At 51.3% G+C, this 20,450-nt stretch overlaps 1 protein-coding gene across 1 annotated transcript in view; it reads right to left on the bottom strand.

The window, feature by feature from the left end:
• LOC142243927 (maternal DNA replication licensing factor mcm6) overlaps window positions 1–20,450 on the bottom strand; it is a 470,818-nt gene that overhangs the window by 116,985 nt on the left and 333,383 nt on the right. The window contains exon 11 of the mRNA XM_075316119.1: window positions 8,204–8,359. Within this exon, the coding sequence (XP_075172234.1) occupies window positions 8,204–8,359 (156 nt within the window). The remainder of the gene's footprint in view (window positions 1–8,203; window positions 8,360–20,450) is intronic.

Below are 20,450 nucleotides of genomic sequence, written 5' to 3'. Positions count from 1 at the left end.
GCAGCATGGCGGATGGAGCACGTTTGGGAGTGCGCAGCATGGCGGATGGAGCACGTTTGGAAGTGCGCAGCATGGCGGATGGAGCACGTTTGGGAGTGCGCAGCATGGCGGATGGAGCACGTTTGGGAGTGCGCAGCATGCCGGATGGTGCACGATGGGGAGTGCGCAGTATGGCGGATGGAGCACGTTTGGGAGTGCGCAGCATGGCGGATGGAGCACGTTTGGGAGTGCGCAGCATGGCGGATGGACCACGTTTGGGAGTGCGCAGCATGGCGGATGGAGCACGTTTGGGAGTGCGCAGCATGGCGGATGGAGCACGTTTGGGAGTGCGCAGCATGGCGGGTGGAGCACGTTTGGGAGTGCGCAGCATGGCGGATGGAGCATGATAGGGGGTGCGCAGCATGGCGGATGGAGCACGTTTGGGAGTGCGCAGCATGGCGGATGGAGCACGTTTGGGAGTGTGCAGCATGGCGGATAGAGCACGATGGGGAGTGCACAGTATGGCGGATGGAGCACGTTTGGGAGTGCGCAGTATGGCGGATGGAGCACGTTTCGGAGTGCGCAGCATGGCGGATGGAGCACGTTTGGGAGTGCGCAGCATGGCGGATGGACCAAGTTTGGGAGCGCGCAGCATGGCGGATGGAGCACGTTTGGGAGTGCGCAGCATGGCGGATGGAGCACGTTTGGAAGTGCGCAGCATGGCGGATGGAGCACGTTTGGGAGTGCGCAGCATGGCGGATGGAGCACGTTTGGGAGTGCGCAGCATGCCGGATGGTGCACGATGGGGAGTGCGCAGTATGGCGGATGGAGCACGTTTGGGAGTGCGCAGCATGGCGGATGGAGCACGTTTGGGAGTGCGCAGCATGGCGGATGGACCACGTTTGGGAGTGCGCAGCATGGCGGATGGAGCACGTTTGGGAGTGCGCAGCATGGCGGATGGAGCACGTTTGGGAGTGCGCAGCATGGCGGGTGGAGCACGTTTGGGAGTGCGCAGCATGGCGGATGGAGCATGATAGGGGGTGCGCAGCATGGCGGATGGAGCACGTTTGGGAGTGCGCAGCATGGCGGATGGAGCACGTTTGGGAGTGTGCAACATGGCGGATAGAGCACGATGGGGAGTGCGCAGCATGGCGGATGGAGCACGTTTGGGAGTGCGCAGCATGGGGGATGCAGCACGATGGGGAGTGCGCAGTATGGCGGATGGAGCACGTTTGGGAGTGCGCAGCATGGCGGATGGACCACGTTTGGGAGTGCGCAGCATGGCGGATGGAGCACGTTTGGGAGTGCGCAGCATGGGGGATGCAGCACGATGGAGGGTGCGCAGCATGGGGGATGGAGCACGATGGGAGGTGCACACCTCCCCCCAACACACACACACACGCGCACTGCACAACACACACACACTAGGAATCACAAACAACGCCCTACACAGACACCCACACACACAGACAGCGCTGCACACACAAATATACGCACATACTGCACAACACACACATTGCTCAAAACATACCTCCCCCCAAAACACACCACACACACAACGCTACAGACACACAGCGCTCCACAAACAACGCAACACACGCAACACACATACAACACCGCTCTCACCCCCCGCGACACTCAGAACATGTACAGCGCCCTACACAAACACTTGGTAACTACACACAACAACATCTATATATATAACAAAAATCATACATGAACTACACAATACGTAAATTCTAGAATACCCGATGCGTAGAATCGGGCCACCTTCTAGTATTACTATAATAGCCAAGGTAATGCCCTACCTAGACAGCTTTTGGGTGTAAAGGGAGTTTAAACTTGATTGGTAGACGATGTAAAACTGAATTCATGAGGTACTACACTCAAACATAGCAGTAGCACTCCCAGTGGTGAGTGGGTCAAAAATCATGATTGAATCCAACTAACAAGGTGATTGATTTTCAGGAATATCACAGTTAGTAGTAGAAGTGTCTACTACAGGGTTATATATGTAGTGATATGCATAATAATAATCTGTGTACCAGATCTAATTCTGTATTTTATGTTCCAGCTAAGAAAATTTGCCCTGCTGATCTCCTGCACCATGACCGGCTGACCAGCCCTATAGCAGCATCTCCACCACATCTGACCAACAGATGTCACTGCTGAAGTGAACCAACCCCCACAATGTCACAGAATATGTATATTATATTACTTGGAAATTAAAGTTAGGACAGGGAAAGGGATGGAGGTGGGGGACACTGACCCTGAATGGTGTACCCATGTGGTTAAAGGCCTAACCCTTTTCTGTGCGACATAGTAGTGAGTTAACCAACCACATTTGTTAAGTAGGATTACAAATTATTTTGACAGGCATGATGAAAATGAGGGGAAATGTTAAAGATTTAAAATCTTCAGGCCTGCCAAAAAGCTTTTAGGGTGTGAGATTTCCCTTCTGGAATATATACTTGTTTAGGGGATGAGGCTAAGCTGGGTGGATGCTGGGAGTGTCTTTACTTATTATGCAGTCATGAAATCTACTATTATCTATCATGTAAGGGACGCCTACATTTATACATAGTAGAACTATATTTCTGAGGACTATAAAAGAACTGACTCTCACTTCTGCATTTGTATCGGGCCATGTGCTGCTAATAACAATGATTTTGTTCCACCATGAACAAACCAATCATCCGATGAATGAGCAGCATTTTGCACATTTGTTATGCGATTGCCGACATGTTTACACCTTGTTTGTGCTGCTGGGATATTTAAAAGTGGATACTACATACTTCACAGTATGTGACACAAACACTGTTTGATACACAAATACAGTCATGGCTGAAAGAGTTGGTACCTTTGAAATTGTTCTAGAAAATTAAGTATTTCTCCCAGGAAATGATTGTAAGTACACTCCTCTCCTACACACAAAGGAAATCAACCTTTGTAAGAATTTTCTGGGAGAAATACTTCATGTTCTAGAACAATTTCAAGGTTCCAACACGTTCAGCCAGGTTTATGTATGCAAACATAACACACTTCATGTATACACTGAGCATATACACACATGTACACAGAGCACATAAATACACATCTTCACATATATAAATATATACCACTTCACAAATATAAATATACTAGAAGGTGGCCCGATTCTACGCATCGGGTATTCTAGAATTTACGTATTGTGTAGTTCATGTATGATTTTTGTTATATATATAGATGTTGTTGTGTGTAGTTACCAAGTGTTTGTGTAGGGCGCTGTACATGTTCTGAGTGTCGCGGGGGGTGAGAGCGGTGTTGTATGTGTGTTGCGTGTGTTGCGTTGTTTGTGGAGCGCTGTGTGTCTGTAGCGTTGTGTGTGTGGTGTGTTTTGGGGGGAGGTATGTTTTGAGCAATGTGTGTGTTGTGCAGTATGTGCGTATATTTGTGTGTGCAGCGCTGTCTGTGTGTGTGGGTGTCTGTGTAGGGCGTTGTTTGTGATTCCTAGTGTGTGTGTGTTGTGCAGTGCGCGTGTGTGTGTGTGTTGGGGGGAGGTGTGCACCTCCCATCGTGCTCCATCCCCCATGCTGCGCACCCTCCATCGTGCTGCATCCCCCATGCTGCGCACTCCCAAACGTGCTCCATCCGCCATGCTGCGCACTCCCAAACGTGGTCCATCCGCCATGCTGCGCACTCCCAAACGTGCTCCATCCGCCATACTGCGCACTCCCCATCGTGCTGCATCCCCCATGCTGCGCACTCCCAAACGTGCTCCATCCGCCATGCTGCGCACTCCCCATCGTGCTCTATCCGCCATGTTGCACACTCCCAAACGTGCTCCATCCGCCATGCTGCGCACTCCCAAACGTGCTCCATCCGCCATGCTGCGCACCCCCTATCATGCTCCATCCGCCATGCTGCGCACTCCCAAACGTGCTCCACCCGCCATGCTGCGCACTCCCAAACGTGCTCCATCCGCCATGCTGCGCACTCCCAAACGTGCTCCATCCGCCATGCTGCGCACTCCCAAACGTGGTCCATCCGCCATGCTGCGCACTCCCAAACGTGCTCCATCCGCCATGCTGCGCACTCCCAAACGTGCTCCATCCGCCATACTGCGCACTCCCCATCGTGCACCATCCGGCATGCTGCGCACTCCCAAACGTGCTCCATCCGCCATGCTGCGCACTCCCAAACGTGCTCCATCCGCCATGCTGCGCACTTCCAAACGTGCTCCATCCGCCATGCTGCGCACTCCCAAACGTGCTCCATCCGCCATGCTGCGCGCTCCCAAACGTGGTCCATCCGCCATGCTGCGCACTCCCAAACGTGCTCCATCCGCCATGCTGCGCACTCCGAAACGTGCTCCATCCGCCATACTGCGCACTCCCAAACGTGCTCCATCCGCCATACTGTGCACTCCCCATCGTGCTCTATCCGCCATGCTGCACACTCCCAAACGTGCTCCATCCGCCATGCTGCGCACTCCCAAACGTGCTCCATCCGCCATGCTGCGCACCCCCTATCATGCTCCATCCGCCATGCTGCGCACTCCCAAACGTGCTCCACCCGCCATGCTGCGCACTCCCAAACGTGCTCCATCCGCCATGCTGCGCACTCCCAAACGTGCTCCATCCGCCATGCTGCGCACTCCCAAACGTGGTCCATCCGCCATGCTGCGCACTCCCAAACGTGCTCCATCCGCCATGCTGCGCACTCCCAAACGTGCTCCATCCGCCATACTGCGCACTCCCCATCGTGCACCATCCGGCATGCTGCGCACTCCCAAACGTGCTCCATCCGCCATGCTGCGCACTCCCAAACGTGCTCCATCCGCCATGCTGCGCACTTCCAAACGTGCTCCATCCGCCATGCTGCGCACTCCCAAACGTGCTCCATCCGCCATGCTGCGCGCTCTCAAACGTGGTCCATCCGCCATGCTGCGCACTCCCAAACGTGCTCCATCCGCCATGCTGCGCACTCCGAAACGTGCTCCAACCGCCATACTGCGCACTCCCAAACGTGCTCCATCCGCCATACTGCGCACTCCCCATCGTGCACCATCCGGCATGCTGCGCACTCCCAAACATGCTCCATCCGTCATGCTGCGCACTCCCAAACGTGCTCCATCCGTCATGCTGCGCACTCCCAAACGTGCTCCATCCGCCATGCTGCGCACTCCCAAACGTGCTCCATCCGCCATGCTGCGCACCCCCTATCATGCTCCATCCGCTTAGGAGTGCGCAGCATGCCGGATGGTGCACGATGGGGAGTGCGCAGTATGGCGGATGGAGCACGTTTGGGAGTGCGCAGCATGGCGGATGGAGCACGTTTGGGAGTGCGCAGCATGGCGGATGGACCACGTTTGGGAGTGCGCAGCATGGCGGATGGACCACGTTTGGGAGTGCGCAGCATGGCGGATGGACCACGTTTGGGAGTGCGCAGCATGGGGGATGCAGCACGATAGGGAGTGCGCAGTATGGCGGATGGAGCACGTTTGCTCAGCCTCTCTCCTTCCAGCCTCCCTCAGCATCAGCCCCCCCCTCCCAGCCTTCCCCAAGATCAGCCTCTCTGCTCCCAGCCTCCTCCAGCACGCCGTGCTCCTCTGCCGACACTCACCCACACCCGATCGCATCCACTCACCCACACAACCGATCGCATCCACTCACCCACACAACCGATCGCATCCACTCACACACACAACCGATCGCATCCACTCACACACACAACCGATCGCATCCACTCACACACACACCCGATCGCATACACTCACACACACACCCGATCGCATACACTCACACACACACCCGATCGCATACACTCACACACACACCCGATCGCATACACTCACACACACAGACACTGACGATATTGCACATACGCGCTGATACTCACAACATCCGGGGATATCACATGCTTCTGGCCATGTGATCCTCCGTCAGGTCCTGGAAGCTCACAGCACAATATCGCCGCCGAGAAGCAAGCGATATCCCAGGATGTTGTGAGTATGTGGATGCGATGTGATGTGTGTATGTGAGTGAGTGTGATCTGATTTGTGTGTGTGTGTGTGTGTGTGCTGTTATGTTATGTATGTTCTGCAGCTGCAGGACCTTGATGTGTGGATGCGATGTGATGTGTGTGTGATGTGTGTGTGAGTGTGAGCCGGTGTACACTGGTAACTATGATACACATCGGGTAACTAAGGGACCTTAGTTACCAGATGTGTATAATGGTTACCAGCTTTCACTGCCTCCGTTAAGATCCCAGCATCGCAAGGTTATGTCTGGCGCTGCCGGGATCCTGACGGAGCCGGTGTAGAAGCAAGCGATATCCCAGCATGTTGTGAGTGTGTGGATGTGATGTGTGAGAGTGAGTGTGAGAGTGAGTGTGATCTGATGTGTGTGTGTGTACTCACCTGGGAATCGGAGCCCCGTGTCAGTTGGGCCACAGCGAGCGTGCATTGCGTGAGGGGGCGGGGCCTGCAGAGAGCCGGGGCAAGAGGCCAATCCGTGTGGGGGGGCGGGGCCATGGCGAGCCCAGCGGCCAATCAGCTTTGTGTCACCGTAAGGACACAATTTCGGAGCATGACAGACAGACAGACAGATAGACAGACAGACAGACAGACAGACAGACAGAATAAGGCAATTATATATATAGATACCGCAAAGAGTCCATACATACATACATCCATACATACATACAGGACGGCTCCTCCAGGGAGAGATGCTCCTTGTAATGACTGACATTCTGACCAAGAGATGGGGATTCTGAACAAAGGACTCCATGCATTCAGAATTACTTAAAAATGTTTAATAAAATAGGTTTTATAAACTAAAGAGTTAGTAAGAAGACTATTTTTATAGGATCATCAAAAGTCTATTTTTACACAAAAAGTTACATTTGAATTATTCAGTACCATCCTGGTGTTCTAAGATCCCTATGACAACCCTTCCTGTCTTGTGTGGTCACTAGGGTGGTCACTAGTAGAAACGTTGAGCTTTATATGCCTGGTAAGTTCTGCTTACCTGATAACTGTCTCCAACTTTTAGCATTAAGCAGGTATGATAACCCTAATCACACTGTATATATAGGATTATTTTTTTAGTTTATTAGTAAACCCATCATGAACATCCGAAAAATGAAGCCTGGAGGAGCGCTCCTGCTATTATATGGCTGTTACAAGTATTTTAACCCTTTCACTCCAGGGCGATATTCTAGGGTTTTTTAGTTTTTGTTTTTTCCTCACCTACTTCCAAGTTATAACTTTATTTTCCTCCCACACAGCATTTTTACGGCTTGTTTTTTACAGGATGAGTTTTACTTTTGAATTAAACCATTCATTCTACCACATAGTGTACTGGAAAAGGGGAAAAAAATCCAAGTGCGTTAAAATTGCAAAAAAAAAGTGCAATGCCACAATGGTATTTTGAGTTTACCATGTTAACTGTATGGTGAAATTGACCTTACAAAATTATTATCCAGGTCAGTATGAGTTTGCATGTATAGTTTGTGTTTTTTTCCATTTAAAAATGGGTGAAAAAAAATTCTGAAATTTGTTAAAAAAAAAATAAAAAAAAATAATTTGCTTTTTTCTCCATTTTCCGATACACCTAACAGTTTCATTTTTTTGGGATATGGGGCTGTGTTAGGACTTATTTACTGACGTTTTCACTGATGGTCGATGTGATGTTTTGATCTCCTCCTATTGCATTTTATTCAATGTTGGGGAGACCAAAAAGTAAATCAGGCATTTTATTTTTCTCGTTATGCCATTTAGCATTCTGATTAATTTACATTTTGATAAATTGGACCTTTACAAATGCGTTGTTAAAAAAAATTGTATATTTTATTTTTATATTGTTTTAATGCCATTATCAGTGTAGCTTCTGCTGTAGACCATGGGGGCACCCAATAGAGTGGCGGCCCTGAGCAATTGCCCAGTTTGTCCTCCCCATAACACCGGCCTGGCTTAGGATTGTTGTTCCTACTGACAGATTCCCTATAAGCACCGGGTATTGCCTAGACTAGATACTTGTATCCACAGCCTACTGAAAAAGGGTTAATACAAACACAACTATTGTTATCCATGTCATATTACACTACACAATACAAATATCAAGAAATACTTATGCCTTAATTCATATCATTCCAAACCACAAAATAATGTTTCCAATCTTTCCTAATCTGTTCAAAATCAGAATATTAGGAAAAATGTCAGCTACGTCTGAAGAGTACATACCTCATTGCATTCATCTACTAGAATGAAGAAAAGGTCAAATCTGGACATTATTGGAGCTGAAAGATTTACATTCTGCTTCAGTGACTTTGATCGTTCATATCTTCCACCTACGGGATTTGCTGCTGCCAAGATGGACGTGCGAGCATTTAACGTGGCCTTACAGAAAACACAGATCACAATGGATATTAGACAACCCTGCATAATTTCCAGGAGAAGCAGAAAGTAAAATATAAAATTTAGAGGTACATTAACCAAAATAACAGCAAATGCTAAAGGAAATCTATTACCAGGGTATTCTCATGTAATTGAAGAGCAGAATTATATAGGGGCTGAGACTGATTCCAGCAAAGTGTCACTTACTGGTCTGCATGCTGTCATTTCCATCCAATCACTGCTTTCTCTTCTGAAGATCTAGCAATGTTCAGAATGCTGAGCCCTGTATATGTGGTGCCCCTGAGGCTTTAGTCGCCACAGAGTATTGCACCCAATTTGGGTGTAATGCTAAACCTGGTTCCTGAGGAGGTCAGTCCCGGTTTCACCACATTACACACTCAAATACACACCAGGTTGCCCTGTTCCCACTGGGGACTGGGCTAGGGTCAGATAATAAAGGGGTCGCCGGTAGAGTGGCATTTACAGGATGCCCTCATACAGGGGCCCCAGTCTCTCTAGATTAGGACCTAAAAGGGAGAAGGAGCAGCCAGCAGGGGGGAGTCAGGCGCCAACACAACAGTTAGAGGAGTTCTCCAACAGGAGAGCAACGAAGCAGATGTGTTTCTCAGGTGCTCTGGTGGGAAGGAGAAGAAGTTCACATGATTGCCGTGGGGAGAGTGAACCTGCTCCCCTAGGAACAGACACCACACAGGGCGGCAGGACCCTAGGGAAGATCATACTTCACGTTGGTTTTCCAGAATCTGCCTGGACGGGGAAAGTTTCAAGCTTCCCTGACCACACAGCGCCCTAAAGCACAATGCCAGAGAGGATCCGGGGCCTCGCATAACACCAGACCCCATATCGGAACCGCGGCACCTGCATATAGGGACAAGAATACATCTTGTGAAACCCAGGATCCCCTTGTAGCTTCAAGCTATGGGATCCACAGACAGGTGATCCACAGACAGGCTTTACAAGGAGAAACCCACATAACTGATCTCTAAAGAGATTTGGGTTCGATGGAGTCCATCACAGTAAGCGACCGGCATTACCCGGGTGAGTGGCACAACACAAAAAGTGAGTAAACAACCTGGAATCACAGCCATAGACTGTCTCTTTATTCTTGGCACTGCCGCTCCGTGCTTCGGCGCCTGCCATTACTACTCACCTTATCATTCTCCTCGGGGCTCGCTCCACCTGTGGGGAGCGATATCATCCATAGCTGCTACCACCCCAGAAGACAGACAGCAGCAGCGGCAGATTCCCTGGCCACGTACCACAAGTGTCGTCACGACATTCAACTCACTACTGCCCCCAACATTTCTCCCCTGCCATCTTCTGTATGCCTCGGGGCAACGGATCCGGGCTATGCCACCCGTGACAATGACAGTCGACGGCCCGGCAACGAGTAGGTTAAAACACCTGCCCCGTGGGGCGCTACATATACCTCCACCCACAGCACTGATTGACAGCTGTCTGCATATTCTGTGCATTCACGGAAGCCTGCTAATATGTGATGGGTTTTACCTAGAAGTTTACAAGGAGGCACGAGACACCGAAACCTGTAGTGATAAACTCTTCTTATCTATATATATAATTGCCTTATTCTGTCTGTCTGTCTGTCTGTCTGTCATGCTTCAAAATTGTGTCCTTCCGGTGACATTGTGTCCTTACGGTGACACAAAGCTGATTGGCCGCTGGGCTCGCCATGGCCCCGCCCCCCACACTGATTGGCCGCTCGCCCAGGCTGCGCCCCCACATGGATTGGCCAGCCGCTCGCCCAGGCTCCGCCCCCCCACAGATTGGCCTCTCGCCCCGGCACCCTGCAGGCATTGGCAACTCGGCCACGCCACGCCCCGCCCCCCTCACGCAATGGACGCTAGCTCTGCCCCCCTCCCCCCTGCGCATTCCCCGAACTGACACGGTCACGGCTCCCAGGTGAGTACTGTACAACCCCCCCATCCAACGGGAGCCCACATCAGCGTACGCCGCCAACCCAGCCGACACTTACCCTCGCATTGCTGGCCTTGCCGCCGTATGCTGGTGTGGGCTCCCGTGCGAGTGGGGGACGTGATGCGCTGGTAACCATGGTAGCATAGTTACCAGCACATCAAGGTCCTGCAGCGGCGGAAGATCCACACGCACACACATAACAGCACACACACACACACATACACACACATCAGATCACACTCACTCTCACACACACATCACATCGCATCCACACACTCACAGCATCCGGCGATATCGCTTGCTTCTCGGCCTCGATACTGTGCTGCTGTGACCTTCCAGGACCTGACGGAGGATCACATGGCCAGAAGCATGTGGTATCTCCGGATGTTGTGAGTATCAGCGCGTATGTGCGATTTCGTCAGTGTCTGTGTGTGTGAGTGTATGCGATCGGGTGTGTGTGAGTGTATGCGATCGGGTGTGGGTGGGTGTGTGTGAGTGTATGCGATCGGGTGTGTGTGAGTGTATGCGATCGGGTGTGGGTGGGTGTGTGTGAGTGTATGCGATCGGTTGTGTGTGAGTGTATGCGATCGGTTGTGTGTGTGAGTGTATGCGATCGGTTGTGTGTGTGAGTGTATGCGATCGGTTGTGTGTGTGTGAGTGTATGCGATCGGGTGTGTGTGAGTGTCGGCAGAGGAGCATGGCGTGCTGGAGGAGGCTGGGAGCAGAGAGGCTGATCTTGGGGAAGGCTGGGAGTGGGAGGCTGATGCTGGGGGAGACTGGGAGGGGAAGGCTGATGCTGAAGGAGGCTGGGAGGAGAGAGGCTGATGCTGGGGGAGGCTGGAAGGAGAGAGGCTGAGGCTGGGAGGAGAGAGGCTGATGCTCGGGAAGGCTGATGCTGAGGGAGGCTGGGAGGGGAAAGCTGATGCTGGGGAAGGCTGGGAGGACGGAGGCTGGGAGGAGAGAGGCTGATCCTGGGGAAGGCTGGGAGAGGGAGGCTGATGCTGGTGGAGGCTGGAAGGAGAGAGGCTGATGCTGGGGGAGGCTGGAAGGAGAGAGGCTGATGCTGGGGGAGGCTGGGAAGAGAGAGAGGCTGGGAGGAGAGAGGCTGATGCTGGGGAAGGCTGGGAGGAGAGAGGCTGATGCTGGGGACAGAGAGGAGAGGCTGATGCTGGGATGAGAGAGGCTGATCCTGGGGAAGGCTGGGAAGGGGAGGCTGAGAGAAGAGAGGCTGATGCTGAGGGAGGCTGAGGCTGGGGTAGGCTGGGAGGAGAGAGGCTGATGCTAGGGACAGAAAAGGCTGATGCTGTGAGGAGAGAGGCTGATGCTGTGAGGAGAGAGGCTGATGCTGTGAGGAGAGAGGCTGATGCTGTGAGGAGAGAGGCTGATGCTGGGAGGAGAGAGGCTGATGCTGGGAGGAGAGAGGCTGATGCTGTGTGCAGAGAGGCTGATGCTGTGTGCAGAGAGGCTGATGCTGCGGGCAGAGAGTGGGGGATGGAGCACGATGGGGGGTGCGCAGCATGGGGGATGGAGCATGATGGGGAGTGCGCAGCATGGGGGATGGAGCACGTTTGGGAGTGCGCAGCATGGCGGATGGACCACGTTTTGGAGTGCGCAGCATGGAGGATGGAGCACGTTTGGGAGTGCGCAGCATGGCGGATGGACCACGTTTGGGAGTGCGCAGCATGGCGGATGGAGCACGTTTGGGAGTGCGCAGCATGGCGGATGGAGCACGTTTGGGAGTGCGCAGCATGGCGGATGGAGCACGTTTGGGAGTGCGCAGCATGGCGGATGGAGCACGTTTGGGAGTGCGCAGCATGGCGGATGGACCACGTTTGGGAGTGCGCAGCATAGCGGATGGACCACGTTTGGGAGTGCGCAGCATGGCGGATGGAGCACGTTTGGGAGTGCGCAGCATGGCGGATGGAGCACGTTTGGGAGTGCGCAGCATGGCGGATGGAGCACGTTTGGGAGTGCGCAGCATGGCGGATGGAGCACGTTTGGGAGTGCGCAGCATGGCGGATGGAGCACGTTTGGGAGTGCGCAGCATGACGGATGGAGCACGTTTGGGAGTGCGCAGCATGGCGGATGGAGCACGTTTGGGAGTGCGCAGCATGCCGGATGGTGCACGATGGGGAGTGCGCAGTATGGCGGATGGAGCACGTTTGGGAGTGCGCAGTATGGCGGATGGAGCACGTTGGGGAGTGCGCAGCATGGCGGATGGAGCACGTTTGGGAGTGCGCAGCATGGCGGATGGACCACGTTTGGGAATGCGCAGCATGGGGGATGCAGCACGATGGGGAGTGCGCTGCATGGGGGATGGAGCACGATGGGGGGTGCACAGCATGGCGGATAGAGCACGATGGGGAGTGCGCAGCATGGCGGATGGAGCACGTTTGGGAGTGCGCAGCATGGGGCATGCAGCACGATGGGGAGTGCGCAGTATGGCGGATGGAGCACATTTGGGAGTGCGCAGCATGGCGGATGGAGCACGTTTGGGAGTGCGCAGCATGGCGGATAGAGCACGTTTGGGAGTGCGCAGCATGGCGGATGGAGCACGTTTGGGAGTGCGCAGCATGGTGGATGGACCACGTTTGGGAGTGCGCAGCATGGCGGATGGACCACGTTTGGGAGTGTGCAGCATGGCGGATGGAGCACGTTTGGGAGTGCGCAGCATGGCGGATGGAGCACGTTTGGGAGTGGGCAGAATGGCGGATGGAGCACGTTTGGGAGTGCGCAGCATGGCAGATGGAGCACGTTTGGGAGTGCGCAGCATGCCGGATGGTGCACGATGGGGAGTGCGCAGTATGGCGGATGGAGCACGTTGGGGAGTGCGCAGTATGGCGGATGGAGCACGTTGGGGAGTGCGCAGCATGGCGGATGGAGCACGTTTGGGAGTGCGCAGCATGGCGGATGGAGCACGTTTGGGAGTGCGCAGCATGGCGGATGGAGCACGTTTGGGAGTGTGCAGCATGGCGGGTGGAGCACGTTTGGGAGTGCGCAGCATGGCGGGTGGAGCACGTTTGGGAGTGCGCAGCATGGCGGATGGAGCATGATGGGGGGTGCGCAGCATGGCCGGATGGAGCACGTTTGGGAGTGCGCAGCATGGCGGATGGAGCACGTTTGGGAGTGCGCAGCATGGCGGATGGAGCACGTTTGGGAGTGTGCAGCATGGCGGATAGAGCACGATAGGGAGTGCGCAGCATGGCGGATGGAGCACGTTTGGGAGTGCGCAGCATGGGGGATGCAGCACGATGGGGAGTGCGCAGTATGGCGGATGGAGCACGTTTGGGAGTGCGCAGCATGGCGGATGGACCACGTTTGGGAGTGCGCAGCATGGCGGATGGAGCACGTTTGGGAATGCGCAGCATGGGGGATGCAGCACGATGGGGAGTGCGCTGCATGGGGGATGGAGCACGATGGGGGGTGCGCAGCATGGGGGATGGAGCACGTTTGGGAGTGCGCAGCATGGCGGATAGAGCACGATGGGGAGTGCGCAGCATGGCGGATGGAGCACGTTTGGGAGTGCGCAGCATGGGGGATGCAGCACGATGGGAAGTGCGCAGTATGGCGGATGGAGCACGTTTGGGAGTGCGCAGCATGGCGGATGGACCACGTTTGGGAGTGCGCAGCATGGTGGATGGAGCACGTTTGGGAGTGCGCAGCATGGGGGATGCAGCACGATGGGGAGCGCGCTGCATGGGGGATGGAGCACGATGGGGGGTGCGCAGCATGAGGGATGGAGCACGATGGGAAGTGCACACCTCCCCCCAACACACACACGCGCACTGCACAACACACACACACTGGGAACCACAAACAACGCCCTACACAGACACCCACACACACAGACAACGCTGCACACACAACAACACACAAACACCGCAGCACACACAAATATACGCACATACCGCACAACACACACATTGCTCAAAACATACCTCCCCCCAAAACACACCACACACACACAAACCGCACAACACACACACACACAACGCTACAGACACACAGCGCTCCACAAACAACGCAACACACATACAACACTGCTCTCACCCCCCGCCACACCCAGAACATGTACAGCGCCCTACACAAACACTTGGTAACTACACACAACAACATCTATATATATATATATATATATATATATATATATATATATATATAACAAAAATCATACATGAACTACACAATACGTAAATTCTAGAATACCCGATGCGTAGAATCGGGCCACCTTCTAGTACTAGTATATATATATATATTTTTTTTTTATAGAAACAGCAACACAATTTAATAAGTGATGCATCTCTGGAGGCAGGGTTTCTGTCCTTGCTTCATGCTGCTCTCTGATTGCACAGCAAATCCCTGCTAACAAATGATCTTTAAAGAGGAGGGGAAAAAAGTTACCACTTAAAAATAAAAGGGGCATTTTTTTTTTTTTTTATAAAAATACATTGATGGAACATCTTTCCACTGGAAGAACGAACATCCTGTCCACTATCCACCTGACACTGCAGCTACTCAGTGGCCTCAGCCACACAGGTGACTGAATACAAGGCACAGAGCAGAAACATTACAGGGGCAGTGCTTCTAAAGTTTAAATAAAATCTTTTTATTCTATAAAATTCTTTTTGTTGACAATCCTCAAAAAAGGGGAAGTTAAAAAAAGAAACCGAAACACAACACTTTAGTATTAAGGCAGTAATAAGGAGCAATACTTTTTCCCACAGACCTGCTGTAATACTACATTTCTGATTGTAATTATTTCACCATTACACTTATAGGTTACTATAGAAGACCTGAAAAATTACTTTACATGCCATCAAACACTTCTGTCATAGGAATAGCGTATTTTGTGTGTTTTTTTGTTTTTTATGTCTTTTTCCCCATAATTACAAACTACAAGCCAGATATGCAAATAGGAAACACTACAAATATTAAATTTGGTGACTTTTATTGTTGGTTCTCCTTTAGGGACTGCAGTCTTTTTTTTTTTTTTTCTAAAGGAGCAGACTCCTAGTATTTCATATCTCCTGCTCCCCTGATCTTTAGCCATCTTTAGCCATTTTCCCAAGTGTAAGTTTTAAAAAAGTATGTTGCTAATATGAAAAAAAATCTACAAAAATCCACAAAAACATTGAAACGCACTATTCCAGATGTGACATTTTGTTAAATGGGCATGTGATGTTATTCCCATACAGTACATTGGAATAAGGTGGAATAATGGATTACTCATCTTTTTACTGGACACAAACCTTTCTTTACAACACTCTGACCAGAAACTTTAAAGTTAATGTCTATTAAATGCCATGTTTAGTAGACAACTTATGTTTATACACTTCATATTATATATATATATATTATATACACACACACACACTAATTCTAACGCATCGGGTATTCTAGAATTTATTGTGTAGTTAATGTAGGATTTTTGTTTATATATATGTATATATATAGATAGAGAGAGAGAGAGAGAGAGAAAGAGAGATGTTGTGTGTAGTTGCCAAGTGTTTGTGTAGGGCGCTGTGTGTTGTCTGGGTGTGGGGGTGTGTGAGAGCGGTGTTGTTTGTGTGTTGCGTTGTTTGTGGAGCGCTGTGTGTCTGCAGCGTTGGGTGTGTGGTGCTGTGTGTGTTGCGCGGTTTGTGTGGGTGTGTGGGGTGTGTGTGGGTGTTTTGGGGGGGGGGTATGTTTTGTGCAGTGTGTGTGAGTTGCACGGTGTGTGCGTATATTTGTATGTGCCGTGGTGTTTGTTTGTTGGGTGTTGTGTGTGTGGCGTTGTCTGTGTGTATGGGTGTCTGTAGGGCAGTGTTTGTGGTTCCCAGTGTGTGTGTGTGGTGTGTTGTGCGGTGCGTGTGTGGCGGTATGTATGTGTGTGTTTTGGGGGGAGGTGTGTGTACCGCCCCGCGCTCGGCTGCAGCCGAGCCGCTCGGGTCCGGGCTCGTTTGGTGGGTGGCTCGAGCGCCTCCGGACCTGGGGGTCACGTCGCTCTGCAGGGAAGCTGGCGCTACGTGAAGGAGGGTGGTGATCAGTGGGGAGGTTCACGGCCGGGGCCATGGTATTTTAAGGATTTAAGTTTGTGACGCCACCCACGAGTTGTGGGGAGTGTGGACACCACCGCTGCCATTAACTAGGCTCCCGGCAACTGTGTTTTGCAGCCTGGTGTTGACTCCTCCGTGGGCAGGGGGTGATGGTCCCGGGGCCCGGTGGTTGCGAGGTGCGGGCGTGTTAGTGCGGTGCAGTGCGCGGGCCGAGGGCACTGTTTTACTCACTGTGACATATACACCGGAGTCTCTGGTAAACCAAAAGGATGGTGGTCTGTACCCGCAGCCGGCTGCGTCTGGTCCCCGCCTTTCTCCTGCACCTCGTTTTGTAGATTTCAACTGCCTATGCTTCAGCGACGGCAGTCCACTCCCTGGCTTTGTGTGTGTCGGGGAACCAGTTTGCCCGCAGGTGCTGGCCGTGGGATCTCTCTGCCTATGCGGTGGCTTTCTATCCCCCTCGGTGGGCTGTTGCCGTCTTTCGGGTCTTGGGACAGGAAAGGACCTAAGGTCCAGGCCTCAATCAGTAAATTCAACATGGTCCAGTGGCTTCTGGACCTCGTTCTGGGTCTGAGTACCCCTCCTGGTGCTCCGGTTTCCAGTTGGTTCCCCGGTTCGGTACCGGCGGGCCACTACCCTGTCCCGGTCCCTTATGGCTCCACCAGCCGTCTTCCTGGCTCCTGCAGGTGGCAACCACCGTCTGTCTCCTGGCCACAGGGTATCGGGCTACGACCCAGATCCCTGACAGACGTTTACTCCTTTCCAACTACTCCACTCTCCTCTCCTAACAGATCTGCTCTTTACTCTTCTCCCTCCTAACGGGGTCTCCTCTGTTTTTCCCGCCTCATCCAAACTCCTCGGTGGGTGTGGCCAACCGCCTGGCTCCGCCCCCTGGTGTGAACGTCAAGACGTGAGAGGGGTGACTCAGGGTTTTTAGGTTGGCTGCTGTTACCTTGTTAGGGTGTTTGTGCAAGGGCCTGTCTGTGACTACCTGGCTAGTCCAGGGCGTCACATGTGCACCCCCATCGTGCTCCATCCCCCATGCTGCGCACCCCCATTGTGCTCCATCCTCCATGCTGCACACCCCCATCGTGCTCCATCCCCCATGGTGCACACCCCTATCATGCTTCATCCCCCCATGCTGCGCACCCCCCATCGTGCTTCATCCCCCCATGCTGCGCACCTCCCATCATGCTCCATCCCCCATGCTGCGCACCTCCCATCGTGCTTCATCCCCCATGCTGCACACCCCTCATTGAGGAGTATAATAGGAGGAGTATAATGGGAGGAGTAGCCCTGGGGAGAGAGGAGTCTAATAGGTGGAGTAGTCCTGGGGGGGAGTTGTATATGTGCCCAATGTGTGCGGGGGGCGTGACCGAGCCGAGCGGCCAATGCGTGTGTGGCGCCCCGGACCCGGTCAGGCCTCACTGAGTACTGCAATCATGCTGGGACAGTACTTCCAGGTAATCCTAAGAGCCAGAACGAGGTGTGTACGCACAGACACATAGCAACCAGTTCTCCCACACCAGTAGATGGGACCCTTGGGCAGTCTCCAGAGGGGGCTGGCTTTCAAATCTTGTCAAGGGGTGAAGCGGAAGGGCTGGGGGCTAGAGTGCAGAGGTTGTCAGGAAAGGGGGGAGAGAGCCAGTCTAGTGGTGGTGAGCGCCGGTCACGAGGTATATACATGCGTGCGGCCACTAGTCAGACCCTGCACGAGGTAGTAATCAATAGCAGGGGAGAACAGTCACCTGGTGAGAAACAGTATGGAGTTACTGGTGACTAGGCACGTACGGGGTACAGGTCCCTAGAGCAGACTCCAGTTTAACGACCGTCTAAACCTGCCGGTGAGGGGAACTACAAGTACCTCACCAACCACACAGAGTCCGAGCCTCAGCAGCAATGCAGGGACCCATAAGGGGACAGAGCCTGGAGCCATCTTGCTTGGTCCACGCTGCCGGCAAACGAGCCAAACACAGGGGAGAAAAGGCAGAAGCGACTCCATGGATAGACCCCCATGGTACTTCACGTCAGGGGGTTATCCAAACACAGAGTGCTAGGAAGGCAAGCTAACAATTTACCCACAGACTGGCCCGAAGGAGCCCCTGGTCCTACCTGGTTCATCACAGCAACGCCCGGGTCAGCTCACCGTAACATCTGAATGACTAAAAACCAGTTAAAAGATTTCTGGACTCAGCTTGTGTTATTCCGGGACCCGCTACCCTGCTCACCGGAGCTCCTGGGGCCTCGCTCACTCACGGGAGGCTACATCATCTGGCTGCAGACCCCATCAGCTCCAGGCGCTTGTAAAACCTGCAGCGGCTGTCATCCACATCCCTGACCGCAAGCCGTGAGTGGCGGCACGATATAGATTATATATATAGATTAATATATATAGTGACGGTTGTCACTGTAATGACGTCATTTTGGAGCAAGTCAGACAGACAAAATAAGGCAATTATATATATATATATATATAGATATATCCCTTTATATGGGTTCTCCATTGTCCTACTACAAAGCTCCAAATCTCCCCTAGTCTGAAGACCGCGTTAAAATGAAACGAGGTACAAACATGCACTTCCTGACTTGGAAAGAGCCGTTCTAAGCAGTCATACTCCCCCGATTTGTAACCGTGGCAGAATACTATAATAGAGCAATCACATTTACCAGGAAGCATAACTACTGCTATACACACAACCAGTGGCAATGATTGCTCCTTTTTAGGTTAGCCTATTTCTTCACAACATACGGTACTCTCCATATTTGAGAACATTTTACCTGCCAGGATAAACATTTATGGTTACAATATTTTTTATTATTACATATTTGAACATTTATATATTACATAAGTTTAGTGGAACAATGTAGAAACATTAGACAATTTCTTAGTAAACAGTTCAAACATTTGCGTTTTTTGTTTGAGAGGAGATAAGCCGGGGAGGGAAGGCGGAAGGAGAGATCTTTATTGGGGAAACCGGGAAAAGAAAGGGGAAATGGGATTAGGAAAATGGTTAGAAGGAGAACTACCATGCATAATAATCATTTGCAAAGACTTCTGTGCAACATATATATAGCTTAGTTTAGTTATATCTTCTTTGCAAATATTGAGAATCATTTCTTTTAAGAAATATGTACAAGAAAGAAAAAAAGAGGGAAAGGAAAGAAGAGAAAGGAAGGAAGAAAGCAAGCCAGAAAGAAAGATGAAAATTGATTGGGCTATTTGTCAGAGGACTGTGTGTTTTTAGCTTCAAAATTTCTACTATAGCAGCTTATGGTTTGAATTGCTCGATGTAGGATAGCCAGGTACCCCATCTCTTTTGATAGGGTTGGAACAGGTTATTGTATATCACGTGTTTATTTTCAAATTCATGGTGCATGGATAACATCTTGATTACTTCAGAAATATTTGGAACAGTATCACTTTTCCATTTGGCCAATAAAAGTTGTTTTGTGATCAAAAAAATGTGAATCACAATCGGGATCTGCATTTGGTCTAGTTTTTCCATATCCATAGAAAGAAGCGCCATTTGGGTCGATAATTTGATGTTGGAATTTGTAACTCAATTAGATTTGATACTTCCCTCCAGAGATGTCTTATCTTTGGGCAATTCCATAAGATGTGGACAAACGTTCCTTTTTCATTACAATTTCTCCAACAAAGTGGAGTATTTTTGGGGTTTATGTTATGTAGCTTAGAGGGAGTGAAATACCAATTTGTTATGACCTTATAGAAGGACTCGTGTAGTGTAGCCGAAATATTAGAGAAAAAAGTCGCTTTTAGGCTAAATTGCCAGTTTTCTTCTGTAAAATCCTTGTTTAAAGTTTTCCCCCATTTAGCCATGTAGTTTAAAAGAATGTGTTTAGTGTCATTATTTACAAGGTCATAGATATATTTGGTATTCCAGATAGTTTTCTTTTGCGTATTACAAAGGAGGTGGTTTATAATCTCTGGAAGGGGATGTTTACCAACCAATAATTTATTAAGGGATTCCCTTAGAGAAATCAATGTTTTGAAGTCCAAGTCTGTGATCTTAGATTTTATTTTTAGATCTAAAAAGGAAATAAAATATTTTCCATCAGGTATGTTACTAATTGTTTTTAGGCCA

This window comes from Anomaloglossus baeobatrachus, chromosome 6 (assembly GCF_048569485.1).
Source record: "Anomaloglossus baeobatrachus isolate aAnoBae1 chromosome 6, aAnoBae1.hap1, whole genome shotgun sequence".
NCBI classification, from domain to species: domain Eukaryota; kingdom Metazoa; phylum Chordata; class Amphibia; order Anura; family Aromobatidae; genus Anomaloglossus; species Anomaloglossus baeobatrachus.
The sequence above is the reverse complement of the archived record's forward strand: the minus strand, read 5'-3'. Positions and strand labels throughout refer to the sequence as shown.